Source organism: Rana temporaria, chromosome 5 (assembly GCF_905171775.1).
Source record: "Rana temporaria chromosome 5, aRanTem1.1, whole genome shotgun sequence".
Classification (NCBI taxonomy): domain Eukaryota; kingdom Metazoa; phylum Chordata; class Amphibia; order Anura; family Ranidae; genus Rana; species Rana temporaria.
In genome coordinates, this window is record NC_053493.1 from 167,972,396 (window position 1) to 167,992,421 (window position 20,026).

Sequence of the window (20,026 nt, forward strand, 5' to 3'; positions counted from 1 at the left end):
CTCCTGGATTCTTGGTTCTACAACAAACTTGGCAGTTTTGCCTTCAGGACCAAGGATCCACTAGCCATCTCAGTAGATCCTCTGACTGGGATTGCTAAACCGTTCAGGTTTAGGAGATATCCAGGGTAGCTACAGATAAGCCTTATTATAGGCTTACCTGTAGCAAAAAGTGTTTTGTAAGGGTTTGCAACCATTTTAAACTACTACTGTAGTTGTAGCTCCTGCTTTGGCATAAAAACTGCATGATTTAGTGTGCATGGACAGTGCAGTCTGCTAGGGCTTGATACATACTACTAATTGGCAGGCACTGCTGTTGCTTGGAGTTTAATTTAAAACCTACCAACTATACCACCAGGCACAATAGAGGATGATCTTTTAACATCTAGGAGAGGTGTTACCGAAGAAGCTAGTGCTAGAATTCCACATGCATTCAGGCTGTACCATGATGAACTTCCCTCCTTGGCCAGAGTACTACCAATCTATAATGCGTAAGATGCAGGGCTGGTTTGTAATGTTCTACACTGGATCCTGCTGTGTGTGCTCCCTTTGACATGTAGTGCAACGTATGGAGTTGGACCCAGGGAGCTTTATAGGTTCAGAGTAAGGGTCTACCTGGTAAGGAGCCCAGTTACTGAGCATGCCCACTGAGGAAGATAATTGGTTAAATTCCCCCTTATTCCTTCTACTGATATGGTGAGTATAGGGTGGAAGCCCTTGAAACATTTAATCCCAGAGTGCCTTTTTTTCTCTTTTGTGGGGAGAGAAGATGGTACGGTCTTCTACCCCTTCATTGGTGCATTTTTTGCAGTCCAAGATGAGCTGGGTTTCATAGCGCTTTGACGCCATTTGGGTGTCCTTCTAGAGGGTGCTTATTGATGGTGTTTTTACGTTGGGCATGTGCCAAATATTTTTATGAGGGAGGCTTCTAGACTTGCACTCCACACCTCCTCCTCTTTGGACCTCAGACAGTGACCAATAAAGATCTCCTGGCTATCCTCCTCTTCTACGGGCATAGTAATAGTGGATCACACTCGCTGATCTTCTTAATGCTCTTGATTCTCATTACTCAAGCTAAATGTTTGTGTTTCTAATGCAAAATTCATGTGTCTAGGTCAGGGGTCTCCAAACTGCGGCCTAAGGGCCAGATGTGGCCCTTTGCTAGCTTTTATCTGGTCCTTGTGGCACTATTCCTCTCACTGACACCAACAAGGGGGCACTGTTTCTTCTACCAATACCAATGATGGGATACTTTTCCTCCTACTGACCACCAACCCCGAGGCCATATTTATTCTCACTGATGTTGCGCCAGGGACATTTTCTGCCCCCACTGGCCACAATCCGGCCCTCCTAAAGTCTGAAGCACAATAAACTGGCCCTTTGTTTGAAAAGTTTGGTGACCCCTGGTCAAAGTATATATGCCTATTTATTGCAAAATGTCTCCTGTTTTTCCTAATTACATTTTCCTCCCTTTTTTAGCGGATATTGCACAACGATATAGAATAAGCAAGTACCCCACATTAAAGCTATTCAGAAATGGAATGATGATGAAGAGAGAGTATAGAGGTCAGCGTTCTGTGACTGCAATTGCAGACTATATCCGGCAACAAAACGGTGATCCAATCCGAACAGTTGAAAGTTTAGAGGAGTTAAAAACAATTGATGTGAGTATGCTGTCATGGAATTTTGAGAGGAAACCTAAGTTTCAATATTTTGTCAACTGCAGAAAATGTCTCATTCTCGGCTCATTAACAATCCTATTTTCATGTATATAATGGCAAATATGGCCATTATCAGCTGGTAACTCTGGTCAAATCAACTGGTTTAATTTGCTTGACAAAAACAGGTGGCCATTATGTACAAAACCTTTAGAAATGGCTAATTCTGATAGATTCTTCACATCCTTTTTTTGGGAAAGCTGTCATGGCCAATAAAGACTGCATTAATGCTTTTGCAGATTTTTATATATCACACAAATAAGCCCCGTCCCTTTTTTACTGAATATTCTTGTATAGCTTAATCAGTAATGGTCCATAATGACCTCCTCTTATAAGTGTTGACAACCTGTAATTTTTAAGTAGCTCAGTTCACCTACTAAAATCATATAACCGGTCAGTCACTAAGAGTTGGGATTTAGCCTTAAACAAATGACTCCCAGTGTCGCAAGTACTATACAGGCAGTCCCCGAGTTACGAACGGGTTAGGGACTGTAGGTTTAAGTCGAATATGTTCATAAGTCGGAACAGCATGTGCACAACGGCATATACAGTTTTCCAATGTTCCGTTCGAATGTGCCCGCCGTCAAAGTGGCCACACAGCCTCTCGGTTGTAAGTAGATTGTTCGCAAGTCGGATGTTCGTAACTCAGGTACTCCCTGTAGTCGGTAATACCTGCTCCTTGTGTAGTTTACAATAATAGCCATTTTTTGTCCCAACTGTTGATGAATAAATCGGCTATAGAATATCACCACGTACTGCAATACAGGCCTAAGATCACAACATATGGAATAAAGTTTTGGCCATTTTCACACTCCATTTCCAATGGACACCACATTTTGTGAAAAGACCAAGGCTGGGTTCAAACTGTTGAACTGCCTTAACTGGCTAATGCACCAAAAAGGAGTTTGCAGAATTTTTGGCATTGCCGTCCGTGGCAACGTAATGTCGGTTGTCATGCCTTGTGGCACGCTGCCAGTGCATTGATAAGGTTCGCTGGGTGCCATTCATTGTGAATCGCACCAGTTCATAGTGCAATACTGCAGTGTGAACCAATGTATGGATACATATGTGTCACCTACAGTTGTGCTCATAAGTTTAAAAAAACAAACAAACACAATGACGGCGCGGAAGAGGGAAATTTGAACCACAATACCACAAAAAGTGGATAAATTATAAAAAGGGAAATTAAAAAAACAGTAACTGAATGATAATAAAGCGGATGGTAATGAAAGTCCCAATATTTAAAGTTTGTGTATAAACAGTTTAGGATGACATATACACCGTGGCAGCACTTTGGAGAGTGAAGCAAGACTCTGTAATAGCAAAAACGAAAAAAAAAAAAAAATGCGCCTACCAAGTGCAGTATGTCTGATAATATGGAATTTATTAATTAAAACAGCCAAATGGCCACTCACTAAAAAGTAGTACAAAATGCGCTCATAAAAAGGGAAGTGTAGTCACTGTGGATCGTCAGCCGATGATGGTGGCTTCTCCGGTGAAGGTTTTGTTGATTGCTGTCCAGGGAAGAAGCGTGGCAGAGCACTGCGGGCACAGCGAAACCCGGAAGTGACTGTTCCGCGGCGTGTGTTCCAGCCTGGAGCGCACACGGCTCTCGGCGACAAGAAGTGACGTCAGGCAGGTGCTCATAAGTTTACATACCCTGGCACAATTTTATTTCTTGGCGATTTTTCAGAGAGCAAGCATAACACAAAAACTTCCCTTTCACTCATGGTTTGTGTTTGGCTGAAGCCATTTATTATCGATCAACTGTGTTTACTGATTTCAAATCATAATGGCAACAGAAACTACCCAAATGACCCTGATAAAAAGTTGACATACCCTGGTGATTTTGGCCTGATTACATGCACACCTGTGATCTGTTTGTTTGTAATTAGTGTGTGTGTGTGTGTGTGTATAAAAGGTCAATGAGTTTCTAGACTCCTGACCAGACCCTTGCATCTTTCATCCAGTGCTACACTGACATTTCTGGATTCTGAGTCATGGGGAAAGCAAAGGAATTGTCAAAGGATCTGTGGGAAAACCTAGTTGAATTGTATAAAACAGGAAAGGGATATAAAAAGATATCCAAGGAATTAAGAATGGCAATCGTCAGTGTTCAAACTCTAATCAAGAAGTGGATAATGAGGGGTTCTGTTGAAACCAAACCACGGTCAGGTAGACCAACTAAAATTTCAGCCACAGCTGCCGGGAAAATTGTTCCAGATGCAAAGAAAAACCCACAAATAACTTCAGGTAAAATACAGGACTCTCTAAAAACATGTGGTGTGGCTGTTTCAAGATGCACAATAAGATGGCACTTGAAGAAATATGGGCTGCATGGTCAAGTCGCCAGAAGAAAGCCATTACTACTCAAATTCCACAAAGTATCCCGCTTACAATACGCCACACATGTTATCAAACAATACTGGAGGAACATTTGCATTCATCAGACAGGAATCTGCGCATGGGATGTACTTGGACATTACAACATGACAATGATGCAAAACACAAGGCCAAGTTGACCTGTCATTGGCTACAGCAGAATAAAGTGAAGGTTCTGGAGTGGCCATCTCAGTGCCCTGACCTCCATATCTTTGAGCCACTCTGAGGAGATCTCAAATGTGCAGCTCATGCAAGACTGCACATGAATTTCCAGGAACTGGAGGCCATTTGCCAAGAGGAATGGGCAGCTTTAACATCTGAGAAGATAAAGAGCCTCTTCCACAAATGCCACAAAAGACTTAAAGCTGTCATTGATGTTAAAGGGGGCAATACACTGTATTAAGAACTGGGGTATGTAAACGTTTGATCAAGGTCATTTGGGTGGTTTCTGTTGTCATTATGATTTTAATCAGTGTAAACCGTTGATTGGTAATAAATGGCTTCAGCCAAACTCTAACCATGAGTGAAAAAAAGTTTGTGTTTATCATTCATATTCTCTGAAAAATGGCCAACAAATCATAAATTCTGCCAGGGTATGTACTGATAAATCTCGGCTGGTTTAGCAGGGACCAGCTGAGATTCAAACCGTTTAATGGGGAAACTGAATGTACCAAGTTGGTCGATTGGGTAAGGCTAATCATCCTAGGTTGTGTCTTTTTTTTGTTTTTTATTTTTATTATTTATTTATTTAATGTTAAACCGAAAACGCATTCAAGAAATGGTTATTCCCTAACGCATTTTTTTTTTCTTATTTTCCCTTTTGTAGCGCAGTAAAAGAACAATCATTGGATTTTTTGAATCAAGAGAGTCTGACAACTACCGAACATTTGCAAAAGTTGCAAACATTTTACATGATGACTGTGTCTTTCTTTCTGCATTTGGGTAAGCATTGTTTGTTTAGCTGACTGTATAGAGTGAGTAATCCATTTCTAACCTGTTCGTAATGTCACTTTAATTCTGTTGCTAGTCCTATAAAACGTATTTTTTTATTTTAGGGAAATTTCCAAACCTGAGCGATTTAGTGGAGATAATGTAATTTACAGGCCAAATGGGGTAAGTTTTTTTTTTTTTTTTTTTTTTTTTTATATTTATTATTAATAATCTTCACTGGTCTCAAAAATATTATCTATTCATCCTAGATTACTTAACCACTTACAGACCCCCTGCAGCAGAAATACGTTGCTACTTTGAAGAGGAATGCCGTTGTTATGGTAGCAGCTAGCTACCATAACCCCGGTATCCTCTTCTTCAGCGGGTGGTCCCTTTTCAGATAAAAGTGGTCTCTGCAGCAGGTACGCTACTAGATAACTTTTATTGGCGGCGGGAGAGGGCCCGCCGCTCTCCGGTGCCCTCCGCCGCTTACCGGAGGCGATCCGGTCATGTCCCTGCCTGAGTATGGAGATGAGTGAGGGGAAGATGGCCCCCACCCATCTCCATGTCACTGCAGGGGGCACCCAATGCTCTTAAAGGGACATTTTATTTTTTTGAATGACGTAAGCGGAAGCGAACGCATACGTGAGCAGCATCTGCATATGAAAACTGTGTTCAAACCACACATGTGAGGTATTGCCACGATCATTAGAGTGAGAGCAATAATTCTAGCCCTAGACCTCTAACTCAGAACATGCAACCTGTAGAATTTTTTTTTGAAACCACGCCTATGGAGATTTTTAAGGGTACATTTTTTTTTTTTTTTTTGCCATTCCATTTACAATTTTCAGGATTGAAAGCTCTACACCATGAGCAAAGTATGCCCTTTTGCTGATTTATTTAAATCATGCTAAATGCAGTAGTTTTATATTTTATTGAAAGGTAATCTTTTGTTTAAACAAAAATGTAAAAAAAAAAAATGCACTTTCCCAAATCAACATAGCAAACAAGATACAGACTTTGTTTTAATGTGTGTTCCTAAATACTTTGAACTCCTTATTCCAAGCTGCTCTTTCAAATGCTGCAAATTTTATACATTGTCTATCACAATAAGCTGGACAAGAATACTTTTCTTCCGAAGAACAGTTTGAGCACCATTGTTTCCGTTGTCTCAGACCTACAAATAGGATTTTTAATTTTTTTTATAATTTTTCTGTAATTTTTTAAATCTAAAAAAAAATCTAAAAAAAAAAAACGTATTCTTTGGAAATAATGCATTTCTTGTTGCAGGAAAATGCTCCTGATATGGTTTATTTGGGTTCACTTACCAACTTTGACCTTGCCTTTGCTTGGACTCAAGATAAATGTGTACCTCTTGTGCGAGAAATAACATTTGAAAATGGAGAAGTAAGTGGTTTATTTTTTTTCATTGCTTCACAAAACTGTTACAACTAAACTCCAAGCAGATATTGTAATGTTTCCTTTTTTTTTGTCCTGAAATAAAAAAACATGTTATACTTTACCTGCTTTACCAAGCAGTCCTGAACCTCCTCCTTGGGTCTGTCATTTGTTTTTGGCTCCTCCTTCTGCGTGTGCCATCATAAGAAGCGGTTTCTTGTGCAGGCTTGCTCACAAGCCAGGCTGTGTGTCGATTTACACACGCAGCGTGGTTTGGCCCCTTCCCTCTGCTCCCTCCTATCATGATTTGACTAACCAAAGCAGGAACCTATGGCCCCTGCTACACTCAGCCAAGCTTGTGTGAGAGAGGAGAACATTTTCCAAATTAAGCAGGGAAAGAGAGCAGCAGCACTAGGAGCCAATTGGGTAAGCTGCTTAGTCATTGTTAAGAGTAAGCTGACAGAAGAAGAGAGCAGAAAGAGGACCCTATTAGGCTACATTCACACAGGAAATTAAGGCATTAGCCTGACTTTGCAGTGTGGCAAAGCTGTGTACATCTCAGGGTTGATTGGATAGAAAATTCTTCTTCAGGCAATCTGGGTCTAATGTATTCCCCAATTTTTTATTTATTTTTTGCTAATTTCATCAAGTTCCGCTTTACACTAAAAAGGTGTTTTCTGTATTTAAATGTGAAGTCAAAGTGTTACTAAACCCAGGATCCTGTATTCACTATATCTGGTCTCCCACAGCACACAGAATATGGAAATGCAATTATTTTAGTAAATATAAACTGCTAAATATATTCTCTCATCAGCAATTGGCAGTATTGTGCTTTCTATCAGTGTCTGGTTAAAGCTTGTAGGAGTTTTCATTCTCCCCTGACCCTTTATCTGGACAGTGCTGATTGGCCCTGTGCTGATCACATGCACTCAAGAAAAAATAAAAAAAAAACCTCTCTAGCAATACACACCAGTGTGTCCTCAATGCTCTGTTTTATCAGGAGATGGCTTGGGGACAGTAAAAGGGGAGGATCAGAGAAGCCAGGATCAATCGGCCTTTTTACACAGTGCGCAGGATTAATCATTTAGGTTCCAAAGGGAGTATAATGCTTTACTGCATATACAGACTGGTTTTACGGTTGTGGGTTTAGTAACTCTTTACTGATTGAACCTCAGACACTGCGCATTGGGTTCTTGGTAAATGCAATGTTTAACAGGTATTTAAAAATAAAGTGAATAAAGATTATTCTCCTATGGTCCAGGTCAGTTCAATCTTTCGTGGCACTGTGTGCATGCTGCTACTTTCAAAGGGTTACAGTATTTTCTCCACATATGCCCATACTACAACTATTGGGCAACGACTGTTTTGACATGCATTTACCGTATTTATCGGCGTATAACACGCACCCTAACTTTAAGAGGGACGTTTCGGGGGGGGGGGGGGGGGGGGGGGGGGGGGGGGGGGGGGGGGGAAATTTACACAGCCCCCTGCATATAACGGGCAGGCACAGTTTACCCTCTATTTTTAGGGTAAAAAATTGAGTGTTATACGCCAATAAATACAGTAATTAATGTTAAAATATTCTAAAACTAAAATTTAAAAAAAAAAAAAAAAAAAAGAATATGCTTTTTGTACAAGCGGCATACTTTTCAGGGACTTTCCTAGAAATGATCGGAAAGGTGGCAAATACATGACTACTGATAAAAAATGTTCACATTGAATTTAGTCATTTGTTACTCATGATTTTTTTTTATTTACTTATCTGTACAGGAGCTGACAGAGGAAGGAATTCCCTTTCTCATACTTTTCCATATGAAAGATGACACTGAAAGTCTAGAAAAATTCCAACAAGAAGTTGCACGACAGCTGATTAGCGAAAAAGGTGTGTTTTCCTTATACTGGTTTCTCTCTTTACTAGTGGCTTGCTGCTGTTTAAACAGTTTTTTGTCATTTTAAAAAAAAAAATGTTCATTGATCAAGGAATTTTTAAAAGTGTGATATAGCTTTAATTAGGGATCAGATACATCACTAAATATGCCCAATCGGGCAGTTCTTTCCATTCCTTGTACAGTCTACTGTTTAACAATGGCACATGGGTATATATGTCTTCCATTTGGCAGGGTGTATTTTTATAAGGATTCTGTAAAGGGACGAGGGGGACCATAGAAATGACAGTAAGGGAGGGGGAGAGAGGGAGATGCAAATGCTGCAGAGAGTGCAGGATGATGGTCAATTTACTGACAAGAACAGGCAGGATTAACCAGGTATTAAACTATATGGAGAAGAATAAAAAAACGTAAAACATTACTAGCAGAAGGGATAGGTCAGTCAGCTGCAAAAGGGACAAGTCAATCGGTCGCAGGAAGGGTCAAAGTAAGTAAGGATCGATTTTATTGATCCCTTGTGAAACGCAATAAAGTTGATATATTAAAAAAAAAAAAAAAAAGTCGCGCATGCATATGTAAACGGTGATCACTCCACACGTGAGGTATTGCTGCGAATGTTGCAGTGAGAGCAAGGATTCAAGCTCCAGACCTCCTGTGTAACATGTAAAACATGCAGGATCCGCAAGGTATTGTACAACATAGAAAGGGATAATTGACATGGCAAAAGCACTGTGCTAAATCTCGTGCCTTTTTAAAGGGACAGGAGCTTGTTTTTTTTTTTTTTTTTCTTCTGTCCTTAAGTTTACAACCACTTTAAGCCATTTGATAATTTGCCGTGTGTGTGTGTGTGTGTGTGTTTATTTATTTTTACACACACACACACGTGCAGAGATGGAGAGAGAGATATATATATATATATATATATATATATATATATATATATATATATATATATATATATATATATATATATATATATATATATATATATATATATATATATATATATATATATATATATAAAATCTGCGTGTGTGTGTAACATGCATGCATGCATACATACATACATACATACATACATACATACATACTCACTCTCTCTCACACCGCGTAAACCCGCTCACATTTCTGTAAATATTTAAATGTATCTTTTCATATGGAAATGGGAGGGGTATATTCTGCGCTAATCTAACTCAAGTGACGCATTGAAAAATCTAGTCCGTGAAAAACAATATAGCAGCAACATAAACACGTGACAATCATGTGAACAGGAAATGGAAAAACAATAAGTTGCGCTTAATAAAATATATGAAACTAATATCAATTAAATGAATAAATACCAATATCGTGATAAAGTGCATAAATGGAAAATATGTGTACTACATAAATACACTAGATATGTGGAAAAAATACAAAGTGAATATAAGATATCCCAGAAGAAATGTCCCAGAAGACCAAAAGGAGTTTTGAAAAAAGTGAATTTTCCAAAACATAAAAAGAAAAAATATTATGCAGTCAATAACCTTCCCAATGCTTAATGAAACAGAATAAAGTATTTTGAACCTTGGGAAAAGGACACAGTTATCATAAACATAGTATCCACTAAATAAAAATATCAATAAAAATGAAATTAAATATAAAAATAGAGTGTATGTCCAGAAGGGTAATGGACAATGTTCTTAGTCCAAGAAAGACACAGATAAATGGCACAAATAAATGAATGAGCACAAGCACTGATGATTGAATCAAAGTCCTGTTGCAAATAGGAAAGAAAAAACAGTCCAAATTCTTCCAAAGGCCGGGTAGATGAGAGAGGAGTAGAGCAAAGTTGCCGAACACCACCACCACACTGGAGAGATCACCGCTGTGAATCAAATAATATAGGGTACTCTTACCGGAACGTTGTGAATGCGCATTAGCAGAAACAAACCTCTGCCAAGGTTATCAGATGGATAGGGTCCTCGTCTGCTCCGGATCTCCTCTTACAGGAAACAGCCGTAGGGGCACACAGCTCTCCTCCTCCGTGTGTAAATCCGTAGGTCATATAGGAAAATAATGAGGGCCACAATGGTGCATTACCTCACAAAAAACATTATTGCCCTTAGGGCATAGCAGTATACCACAGGTTCAATACAACATACAAAAATAGGTTAAAATGAATAAATATAAAAAGCCGGCAAACAGCTGAGAACAACTGAAAAAAAGCGACCGCCCGTGCAAACGGGTCACGTGGGGACGTGGTAGCGTTGATGCGTAGCACCGCCCTGACCATTTTCGACAGAGTTGTCGTTATCAAAGGGCACCTTTCTTGGACTAAGGACATTGTCCATTACCCTTCTGGACATACACTCTATTTTTATATTTAATTTCATTTTTATTGATATTTTTATTTAGTGAATACTATGTTTATGATAACTGTGTCCTTTTCCCAAGGTTCAAAATACTTTATTCTGTTTCATTAAGCATTGGTATGTTTACATATGACAACCCTGAAGACATTGGTGTGAGTGTACAGCTTGTATAACAGTGTAAATTTGCTGTCCCCTCAAAATAACTCAACACAGCCATTAATGTCTAAACCGCTAGCAACAAAAGTGAGTACACCCCTAAGTGAAAATGTCCAAATTGGGCCCTGTGTTAATATTTTGTGTGGCCACCATTATTTTCCAGCCTTACCTTGGGCATGGACTTCACTAGAGCTTCACAGGTTGCCACCTCTTCCACCTCTCCATGATGTCATCACAGAGCTGGTGGATGTTGGAGATTATGCGCTCCTCCACATTCCGTTTTGAGCATACCCCACAGATGCTCAATAGGGTTTAGGTCTGGAGACATGCTTGGCCAGTCCATCAACTTTACCCTCAGCTTCTTTAGCAAGGCAGTGGTCATCTTGGAGGTGTGTTTGGGGTCATTATGTTGAAATATTGCCCTGCGGCCCAGTTTCTGAAGGGAGGAGATCATGCTTTGCTTCAGTATGTCACAGTACATGTTGGCATTCATGGTTTTCAATGAACTGTAGCTCCCCAGTGCCAGGAGCACTCATGCAGCCCCAGACCATAACACTCCCACAACCATGCTTGACTGTAGGAAAGACACACTTGTCTTTTGTACTCCTCACCTGGTTGTCGCCACACAGACTTGACACCTTTTGAACCAAATAAGTTTACCTTGGTCTCATTAGACCACATGACATGGTTCCAGTAATCCATGTCCTTAGTTTGCTTGTCTTCAGCAAACTGTTTGCGGGCTTTCTTGTGCATCATCTTTAGAAGAGGCTTCCTTCTGGGACGACAGCAATTCAGACCAATTTGATGCAGTGTGCAGCGTATGGTCTCATCACTGACAGGCTGACTCCCCACCTCTTCAACCTCTGCAGAATGCTGGCAGCATTTATACATATATTTCCCAAAGACAACCTCTGGATATGATGCTGAGCATATGCACTCAACTTCTTTAGTCGACCATGGTGAAGCTTGGTTTGAGTGGAACCTGTCCTGTTAAACGGCTGTATGGTCTTGGATCATCTTTATGTAAAGCGGCAATACTTGTTTTTTCAGATCCTCAAATTTGTTTGCCATGAGATGCCATGTTAAAAAGCACTATACAACAAAGCCAGTTGCGTATTGAGGTAACAGAGTGCAAAAATCCCATTCAGCGTGCGTTCCACCGGTCCGAACGCCACAAACCCGAAGTGACATGGGCGCATACTAGGCTCCATCTTGCGCATCTTTTTTATTTATTTTTTTATTTTATACAACCACTCCCCTGGATGCACATATAGGGACCCACTAGACGTTTCCACACAGAGGCTGCTGTATCATACGCCTGGTGTGAGTTTGGCAGGGTGACTTAATCTATTTGCACAACACATCTGGGTATAACCAGCAACTTCACATGGCTAGTGATTTGTCATCCACTGGAGGTCACTCTCCAGGTGACTGGCAGCACCACCCACTCCTGCATGTTACTTGGTTCCTGATTTTGGTGCACATTACACTGTTCAGTTAGCACTTGCACTTTTACGTGGCGGTCACTCTCCAGGTGACGGGCAGCACCACCCACCCCTACATATAGATGTACATCTCACACACACCCCCGTCACTTGAAAAGATATGATCAAATATTTCAAAAAATGGGACAACACTGAAGAAATTTTACATCAATTTACATTGTAGTAAAGTAGTGAATGTACAGCTTGTATAACGGTGTAAATTTGCTGTTCCCTCAAAATAACTCAACACCCCATTAATGTCTAAACCGCTGGCAACAAAAGTGAGTACACCCCTAAGTGAAAATTCTTTTTTTCCTGAAAAGTATGATAAGCAGCTGCACAAATATTGTGTGACACAAAATTGCAACATCCACCATTTTTATTCTCCAGGGCCTTTTTATTACAGAAAATATATTCTGCTTGAGGGGATTTTAAAAACCGATTCCTTTTATCAGGACTTCTGTCCACCTCCATAGGGCCTTTACTGGGATAAGCCTAAGTACGCACAAACTGCACCCAGTTGCATCCCTGTGTCCACCGAAGTGAATCCAATGCTAGCTTTGGATCTTTGTGTTTGAGATGTTTGCCAGCACCACCCGAAGGCTGTCAAAGCAGAACACGTGTACCAGGTGTCGTGCTGAGTAGGTTTGATGCCTGTGTGCAAGGAGCCTTCAAGCTTCTTGAGATTAAATTGGTTTATAAGGGAAAAGCAAAATTTCAAGTGCAAGAAAAGGGTTTTTAATTCCGGTTTAATAAACCTGTCATACCTTGGTACAGTATTTACTTGGTATCGGTATTTTAGTGTCCTGTGGTCATTGGAGTACTGTTTCTATGACGAGCTTAGATAGACTGCTTAAGCAGTAAAGTGCATGTTTTCCAACTGTGACTGATTTACAAATACAGAGCAAGATTTTTAGCACATCTTTTCTACCTTTTTATCCATTCCTAATTTCAGACGTAATTCTCCAATAAATATGTTGGCCCGGATTCACAAAGCACTTACGCCGACGTATCTCGAGATACGCCGCGTATGTCTATCTATGCGCCGTCGTATCTGTGCGCCGTGCCCACAATCTGAGATAAGCCTAAAAATAGGCTTCCTACGACCGACGTAACTTGCCGTTGTATCGTGGGCGCGTATTTACGCTGGGCGCATTTTCCGCTCCCATTCATTTTCTATGCAAATGAGGGAGATACGCCGATTCACGAACGTAGTTGCGCCCGGCGCATAATATACGCGGTTTGCGTAAGTCGTACGTCCGGCGTAAAGTTATTCCCCCATACAGGAGGCGGAACTATGCAAAGGTATGGACCAAGGAACACAAGCCGTTGTATCTTTTGTCGTTTACGTTGTACGTGAATATGACTAGGCGTAGGTTACGTTCACGTCGTAGGCAGTGATTCGACGTATGCGCACTGGGATGCGGCCACGGGACGCCACATGCGCCGTTTATTTTAAGTACTTCTATGGTGCTTGGCCCATCATTTGCATGGGGTCACACCTCATTAGCATGGCTCACGCCCACTTCCACCTACGCTGGCTTACGCCGAGGAAACCCAGCATATCTTTAAGAGCGAGTGGGAGCAAGTGATTTGTGAATCCAGTGCTTGCCTCTGTGCACTGCGCCGGAGTATCGTAAAAGATGCTCTACGGTGGCATAAATATGTGCCATGTATTTGAATCCGGGCCGTTATTTTTAGCATTCTATCAGCTATTAACCACCTCAATACAGGACACGCCCCCCCCTCCTTCCTGCCCAGACAAATGTTCAGCTTTCAGCGCTGTCACACTTTGAATAATTGCGTGGTCATGCAACACTGTACCCAAACATTTTTATTTATTTTTTCCCCACAAATCGAGCTTTCTTTTGGTGGCATTTAATCACCACTGGGGTTTTTACGTGTTAAAGCGCCTACGTTATAGGCACTTTAACAAGGTCGGAGATGCAGTGTCAGACTGACACACCACACCATTGATCACCGTGCTGCGCACCCCCCACGGCTTATCCTGCTGGACTTTATATGACACCCAGTCAGGATAACAGAACCACTTCTCCGGCCGTCATTCTGCTATATGGTGGGAGGGAAGTGGTTAATAGTGTCTTGGCTCTGTTTTGTAAATTCAGGACCATATTGCAACCTAATAAGAATGAGGCACACAATGGTCCAGCATGACGAGCTTGAAAGATGACCACATCCCTTTTTTTTTTTTTTTTTTTTTTTTTTTGGGGGGGATTAGAGAACAGAGATTCACTTGCCCAATTCCTGGAGTTCGGCTTTAAGTATCTGTTGAATCTTGCCAGAAATTCAGTGTCCCTGTCACTTCCTGTGAAGTGCTTGGAAGCATAAAACAATCGTATCTTCTTTCTGCAAGCTACTAATCTCCCCATCATCGTTTCTTCACAGTAAGAGCTGTGAAAATGTGGAACAGACTCCCTCCAGAGGTGGTTCTGGCCAGCTCAGTAGATTGCTTTAAGAAAGGCCTGGATTCTTTCCTAAATGTACAGAATATAACTTGAGTATTAAGATTTGTAGGTAAAGTTGATCCAGGGTAAATCCGATTGCCTCTCGGGGGATCAGGAAGGAATTTTTTCCCCTGCTGTAGCAAATTGGATCATGCTCTGCTGGGGTTTTTTGCCTTCCTCTGGATCAACTGTGGGAATGGAGTTGGGTGTATAGGATTTTACTGTGTTTTTTATTTTTGTTTTTTTTTATTTTTTGTGGTTGAACTGGATGGACTTGTGTCTTTTTTCAACCTGACTAACTATGTAACTATATCATAATTGAGATGAGCAAAGCCAGACAAGTTTGGAGTCCAGCTTTAGTGGCAACCATCTCTCCCTGTGTAAGGACCTTCAAGCCCGTTTGGAACTTGTACAGGGCTTCCTTTCCTTGGTCCCAGCTGCTAAACAGACCAGCGCAAGTGTGCGAATAGGTGAGTATGTTCTGTTGGGGCAGAGAGGAGTTGGGTAGCCCTTTTTTAGCTCGCCTTGCGGTATTAAACCCAAAAGTAAACCTTGATTTATATTGCGGCTTACCAATTGTTAAATGTGAATGCGGCATTTGCCTTTTATACTTTGTTTCCTTTTACCTACTGATCTGACCAGTAAGTCTGTTTTTCTTTTTTGTTTTTTTTCCAATAGAACAAACTACTGCAGACGTAGTTGCAGGGTTGAGACAAACCATTTACCAGGGACAAGGGTACTTTTGATCAGCTTTAAGCCCAGGGTCCACACTATGATTCGCACAGGATCATGCTGCGCGTTCCTGTGCAATTCGCATATGATTCAGTGCTGCGCGATTTGAGCTTATTCACGTTGAATGGCTCACGCTGCACTGCATCACACCAAAAGTAGTGCATGAGCTATATTTGGAAACGCACTGGCTTTGCGACCTGTGTTTGGGGTGTCGCTAACTTTGACGCCCACTGCAGACCGCAACTGCAGTGTGTTTTGAACGTGGTGCAGGATAGTGGGTTTTCCACACCACATTCTAGTGTAAACTGAGCCTTACTGATTTATATAAAACCTTTATCCCAACAGAAAAAATATTTTGCTGTAGCTGCTTATAAAGTGTTGGCTGTAGTTCTTCGATATGTTATTGTATTTAAATCTGCTAGTACTGTACATCCAACACCCCCAGCCCTCCAACTGGCATTGCTGTCCAAAGGTGTGCGCCTTCATCCAGAGTAGAGGCACTCTTGATACAGGAGGTGTGTTACTGACCAAATGAGAAATAAGGGATAAAATAAATTAAATAGTCACCACATCTGGTAATTGGCGTGCTGATATATATTATGTTTTTGTGTGTCTCAAAATCTTGCTGTAGTAAAAATAAGTCATGGTTCACTGTGCAGGAAACCACATCTGCATTTGGGCAAGGCAGTAGATACATATGACTCATATACAATTATGTCAACTGTACCCGCCTTATGAACACAGCTACAGCTTAGTACTCAAAGTGTTTGTCATCCTATGTTGTTTTTTCATTGCATTTTAATTCATGCATGCAAAACACAATGTTAATATACATTGGTACTTCTTGTGGCATCCAATATATTGATATTCTAAACGGGTATTGTGATTGGTCTATGTATATATTTGTGTATGGATGTCTATACAGTGGATATAAAAAAAAGTATACACGCCCCTGTTAAAATGTCCTATAAACTGTACAACTCAATTGAAAAACAAACAAATCTTTTAGGAGGGGGAAGTAAAAAGTAAATTAATAATGTGGTGGCATAAGTGTACACACCCTCTTATAACTGGGGTTGTAGCTGTGTTCAGAATTGAGAAATCTCATTCAAAATCATGTTAAATGGGAGTCAGTACATACCTGCCATCATTTAAAGTGCCTCTGATTAACCCCAAAGTTCAGCGAAAAAACATGGTCCGCAGAAAGCTTTTAAAGCATCAGAGGGATCTCATTGTTAAAAGGTATCAGTCCGGCGAAAGGTACAAAATAATTTCCAAGGCATTAAATATACCATGGAACACAGTGACGACAGTCATCAAGTGGAGAAAATATGGCACAACGGTGACCTTATCATAAACTGAATGTCCCTCCAAAATGTATGAAAGGACCGGAAGAAAACTGGTCAGAGAGGTTGCCAAGAGGCCTTCAGCAACATTAAAGGAGCCAGCCTCCTGCTTTGTGTGTGTGTATGCCAATTAATATTGGCACAAAACCTTCAGGCTTCTGCTAGAAAACCCGAACATGAAGAGGAACTTCATCTTTCAGCAGGACAACGACCTAAAGTGTACATCCAAATCAACAAACAAATGGCTTCGCCAGAAGAGGATTAAAGTTTTGGAATGCCAGAGCCCAGACCTGAACCAGATTAAGTCTGGGATGATTTGAAGAGGGTTGTGCACAGGTGATGCCCTTGCAACCTTACCGATTTTTGGAGTGTTTTTGCAAATAAGCGGGGGCAAAAATTGTCACATCAAGATGTGCCATGCTGATAGACTCGTACCCAAAAAGACTGATTTCTGTAATAAAATCAAAAGGTGATTCAACCACGTATTAGTTTAAGGGTGTGCACACTTATGCAACCATATATTTATTTACTTTTACTTCCCTCCACTTTAAAAGATTTCAGTTTGTTCTTCAACCGAATTGTACAGTTTATAGGTCACATTAAAGGTGGAAATGTTCTGAAATAATTTATCTTTGTCTCATATTTTTTATTTTTTTACATCACAGAAACCTGACATTTTAACAGGGATGTGTAGGCTTTTTATATCCTGTTTGTGTATGTGTGTGTACTTGTTTGATAAGTTGAAATCACTGTCTGGTGTCTTCACAAACTGATTTACTTGAGGAACTGTTTTCTTTCTTTTATACAGGAACCATAAACTTCCTACATGCGGACTGTGACAAGTTCAGACATCCTCTTTTACATATTCAAAAGAGTCCTGCAGATTGCCCTGTAATAGCAATTGATAGTTTTAGACACATGTATGTTTTTTCAGATTTTAAAGATTTATCGTAAGTATATATTTTTTTATTTTACTCTACCCCCCCCATGAAATTTTACATTGAATACCTTAAGATGATCAAATTGTTATTTGTCCAAGAGCTCTGTATTCTGCTCTTCAATAGTAAAGCAGGTGCACTTCAGATGTTTTGGCCAATGGTTACACTGACCGTTAACTCTGCTACTGAGAGGTTTAGGCCTTTTTAGACGGACCACGTTATGTTTTTCAATCAGCAGGGATTCCAAGAACAGAACCCCAACTAAATTGGAAGCAAATGGAATGGATTGTTTAACTTTTGTGACATCCGTGTCCATGCTCCCCCCCCCCCCCCCCCCCCTCTCAACTTGTGAGTGACCCATGTTGGATCTATGGGCAGGCCAAAGTAAAGACATGCATCCATATACAGTTGAACCTCGGATTATGAGCATAATCTGTTCTAGGAGTATGCTCGTCATCCAAAGTACTCGCATATCAAAGCGAGTTTTCCCATTGAAGTCAATGGAAACAAAAATAATTTTTTTCACTTTGACTTCAATGGGATGCAATACCGAATGCGGCCAGAGGTGGGGGGCGCCAGAAAGCACCGAAGAAGTCCCGAGGACACTTCGGCTTGTTTCCTGTGTCCCCGTACCTCAGGCCAAATAAGGTACTGCAGGCCAATGTTTGGCTTTTCTCTGGTCCTGCGCCCCCGTGCCTCAGGCCAAATGAGGTACTACAGGCCTATTTTCGGCTCTGCTCGGCTTCTGCGTCCTCGTACCTCAGGCCAAATGAGGTACTTCAGGCCTATTTAGTTTGAATTCTGCTTGTCTTGCGAGTCTTGCGAGTCCACTGTAATCTTATTACTTTTTTCGGACCTAGACAGACTGAAGGGTAAAGCAGTTTACATCCGCCTTCCCATTAACTTACATTAAGTTACTGATCAGATACGCTTGAAAAACTGATGGGTGGATCTGATTGGACTGCTCTTTTGAAAGTGTTTCTAAAGCCCAACATTTTTTTTTTTTTTTTTTTTTTTTTTCACTAGAAAATGGTTAAAACGCCTGACACATCTAGTTTTATGTGCATGTGCTTGTCAAAGTTAGCCCAGAAGTAGAATGTTCTAGTAAAATAAAGACATGCACATGTTTCTTGAACGAAAAGTAGTTTAAAAATAGTTGAGTTTTAGGAAGGCACCTAAGGTGATTTTTATACTTTCTCGTCTGAACATTTGAACTAAATTCTACAGGTGTAACCATTAGACTTCACTTGAGTATGTGGTGCAGTGGACCCTGTGCTTTCATGACTTACTAAGGAACTGACTGGTTTTGGTTTATTGCATAACAAAGTATGTTTTATGTATGGGGAGAATACATTTTTTGAACACATAATCTGCATTTGCTGTATTTGTCATTAATTTACTGTGCTTTTTTAAATGTATGGCTGTGTATAAATGTCAGTCCTAGGTTAACTGTATACATTGCAATAACTAGCAAACTATTCTTCTGTTCACACATTATGTGAATAGATGGGGGAGAGGAAAGGGAAGGTAACCCGGATTCCTTTCCTGTATGAGAACCACAGCTCTCCAAGCAACAGTGCTGGAAATACAGCACTGGCTGCATTATCTGGCTGGTGAAAAGAATGCGTTCTACCGTAAACAGGGCTCAACAGAGAATTTACCATACTTCCCTAGAGGTAAACTCTCTCCCCCTCTCCAAAATTCGTTTTCAGTTTTCCATTAACACAGACACAGCTTAAAAACTTGGTTTGGCTAGCTGCATGTTGGAAAAAACAGGGCAGTAGTTGCTGCTGTCTACTCTTCAGGAAAAGAAGGTGGCATAATGCACACATTTTAGGATGATTATATTCTTGGAGCTTGTAACATTTTTAAAATGATTTGTAATGTAATCAAGTTAAAATGATATTACTTTGACTAAGTCCCACTAAGTGACCTTCCAATGGCCAATGATGCACTCTCCTGGACTGAAGAGTGGGGCAGATGGTGGATTTGGCGCTGAAGTAATGCCTCTAATAAAGTGAATTTTTTTTTAGAGAAAAACACAGAGGTTTTCAAAGGATACTATTCCTTTCTCTCCCATTGAGGGACATAGGAATTCATATAGTCATGATAAACCGCCATCTACAGCAGGTTTGGACGCTGGCAAAAAAGAAATAAAAATTCTAGGCCAGTCCCTGTGTAACCCCCTCCTCCTACCCAGTATTCCTTTTTGTTTTTTTATTGTCTTTATCGTTTTTTATTGT

At 40.5% G+C, this 20,026-nt stretch overlaps 1 protein-coding gene across 1 annotated transcript in view; it reads left to right on the forward strand.

The window, feature by feature from the left end:
• ERP44 (endoplasmic reticulum protein 44) overlaps positions 1-20,026 on the forward strand; it is a 58,457-nt gene that overhangs the window by 32,837 nt on the left and 5,594 nt on the right. Inside the window, exons 5-10 of the mRNA XM_040353341.1 lie at positions 1,477-1,661; positions 4,924-5,039; positions 5,153-5,210; positions 6,318-6,434; positions 8,196-8,307; positions 17,654-17,795. Of these exons, the coding sequence (XP_040209275.1) occupies positions 1,477-1,661; positions 4,924-5,039; positions 5,153-5,210; positions 6,318-6,434; positions 8,196-8,307; positions 17,654-17,795 (730 nt within the window). The remainder of the gene's footprint in view (positions 1-1,476; positions 1,662-4,923; positions 5,040-5,152; positions 5,211-6,317; positions 6,435-8,195; positions 8,308-17,653; positions 17,796-20,026) is intronic.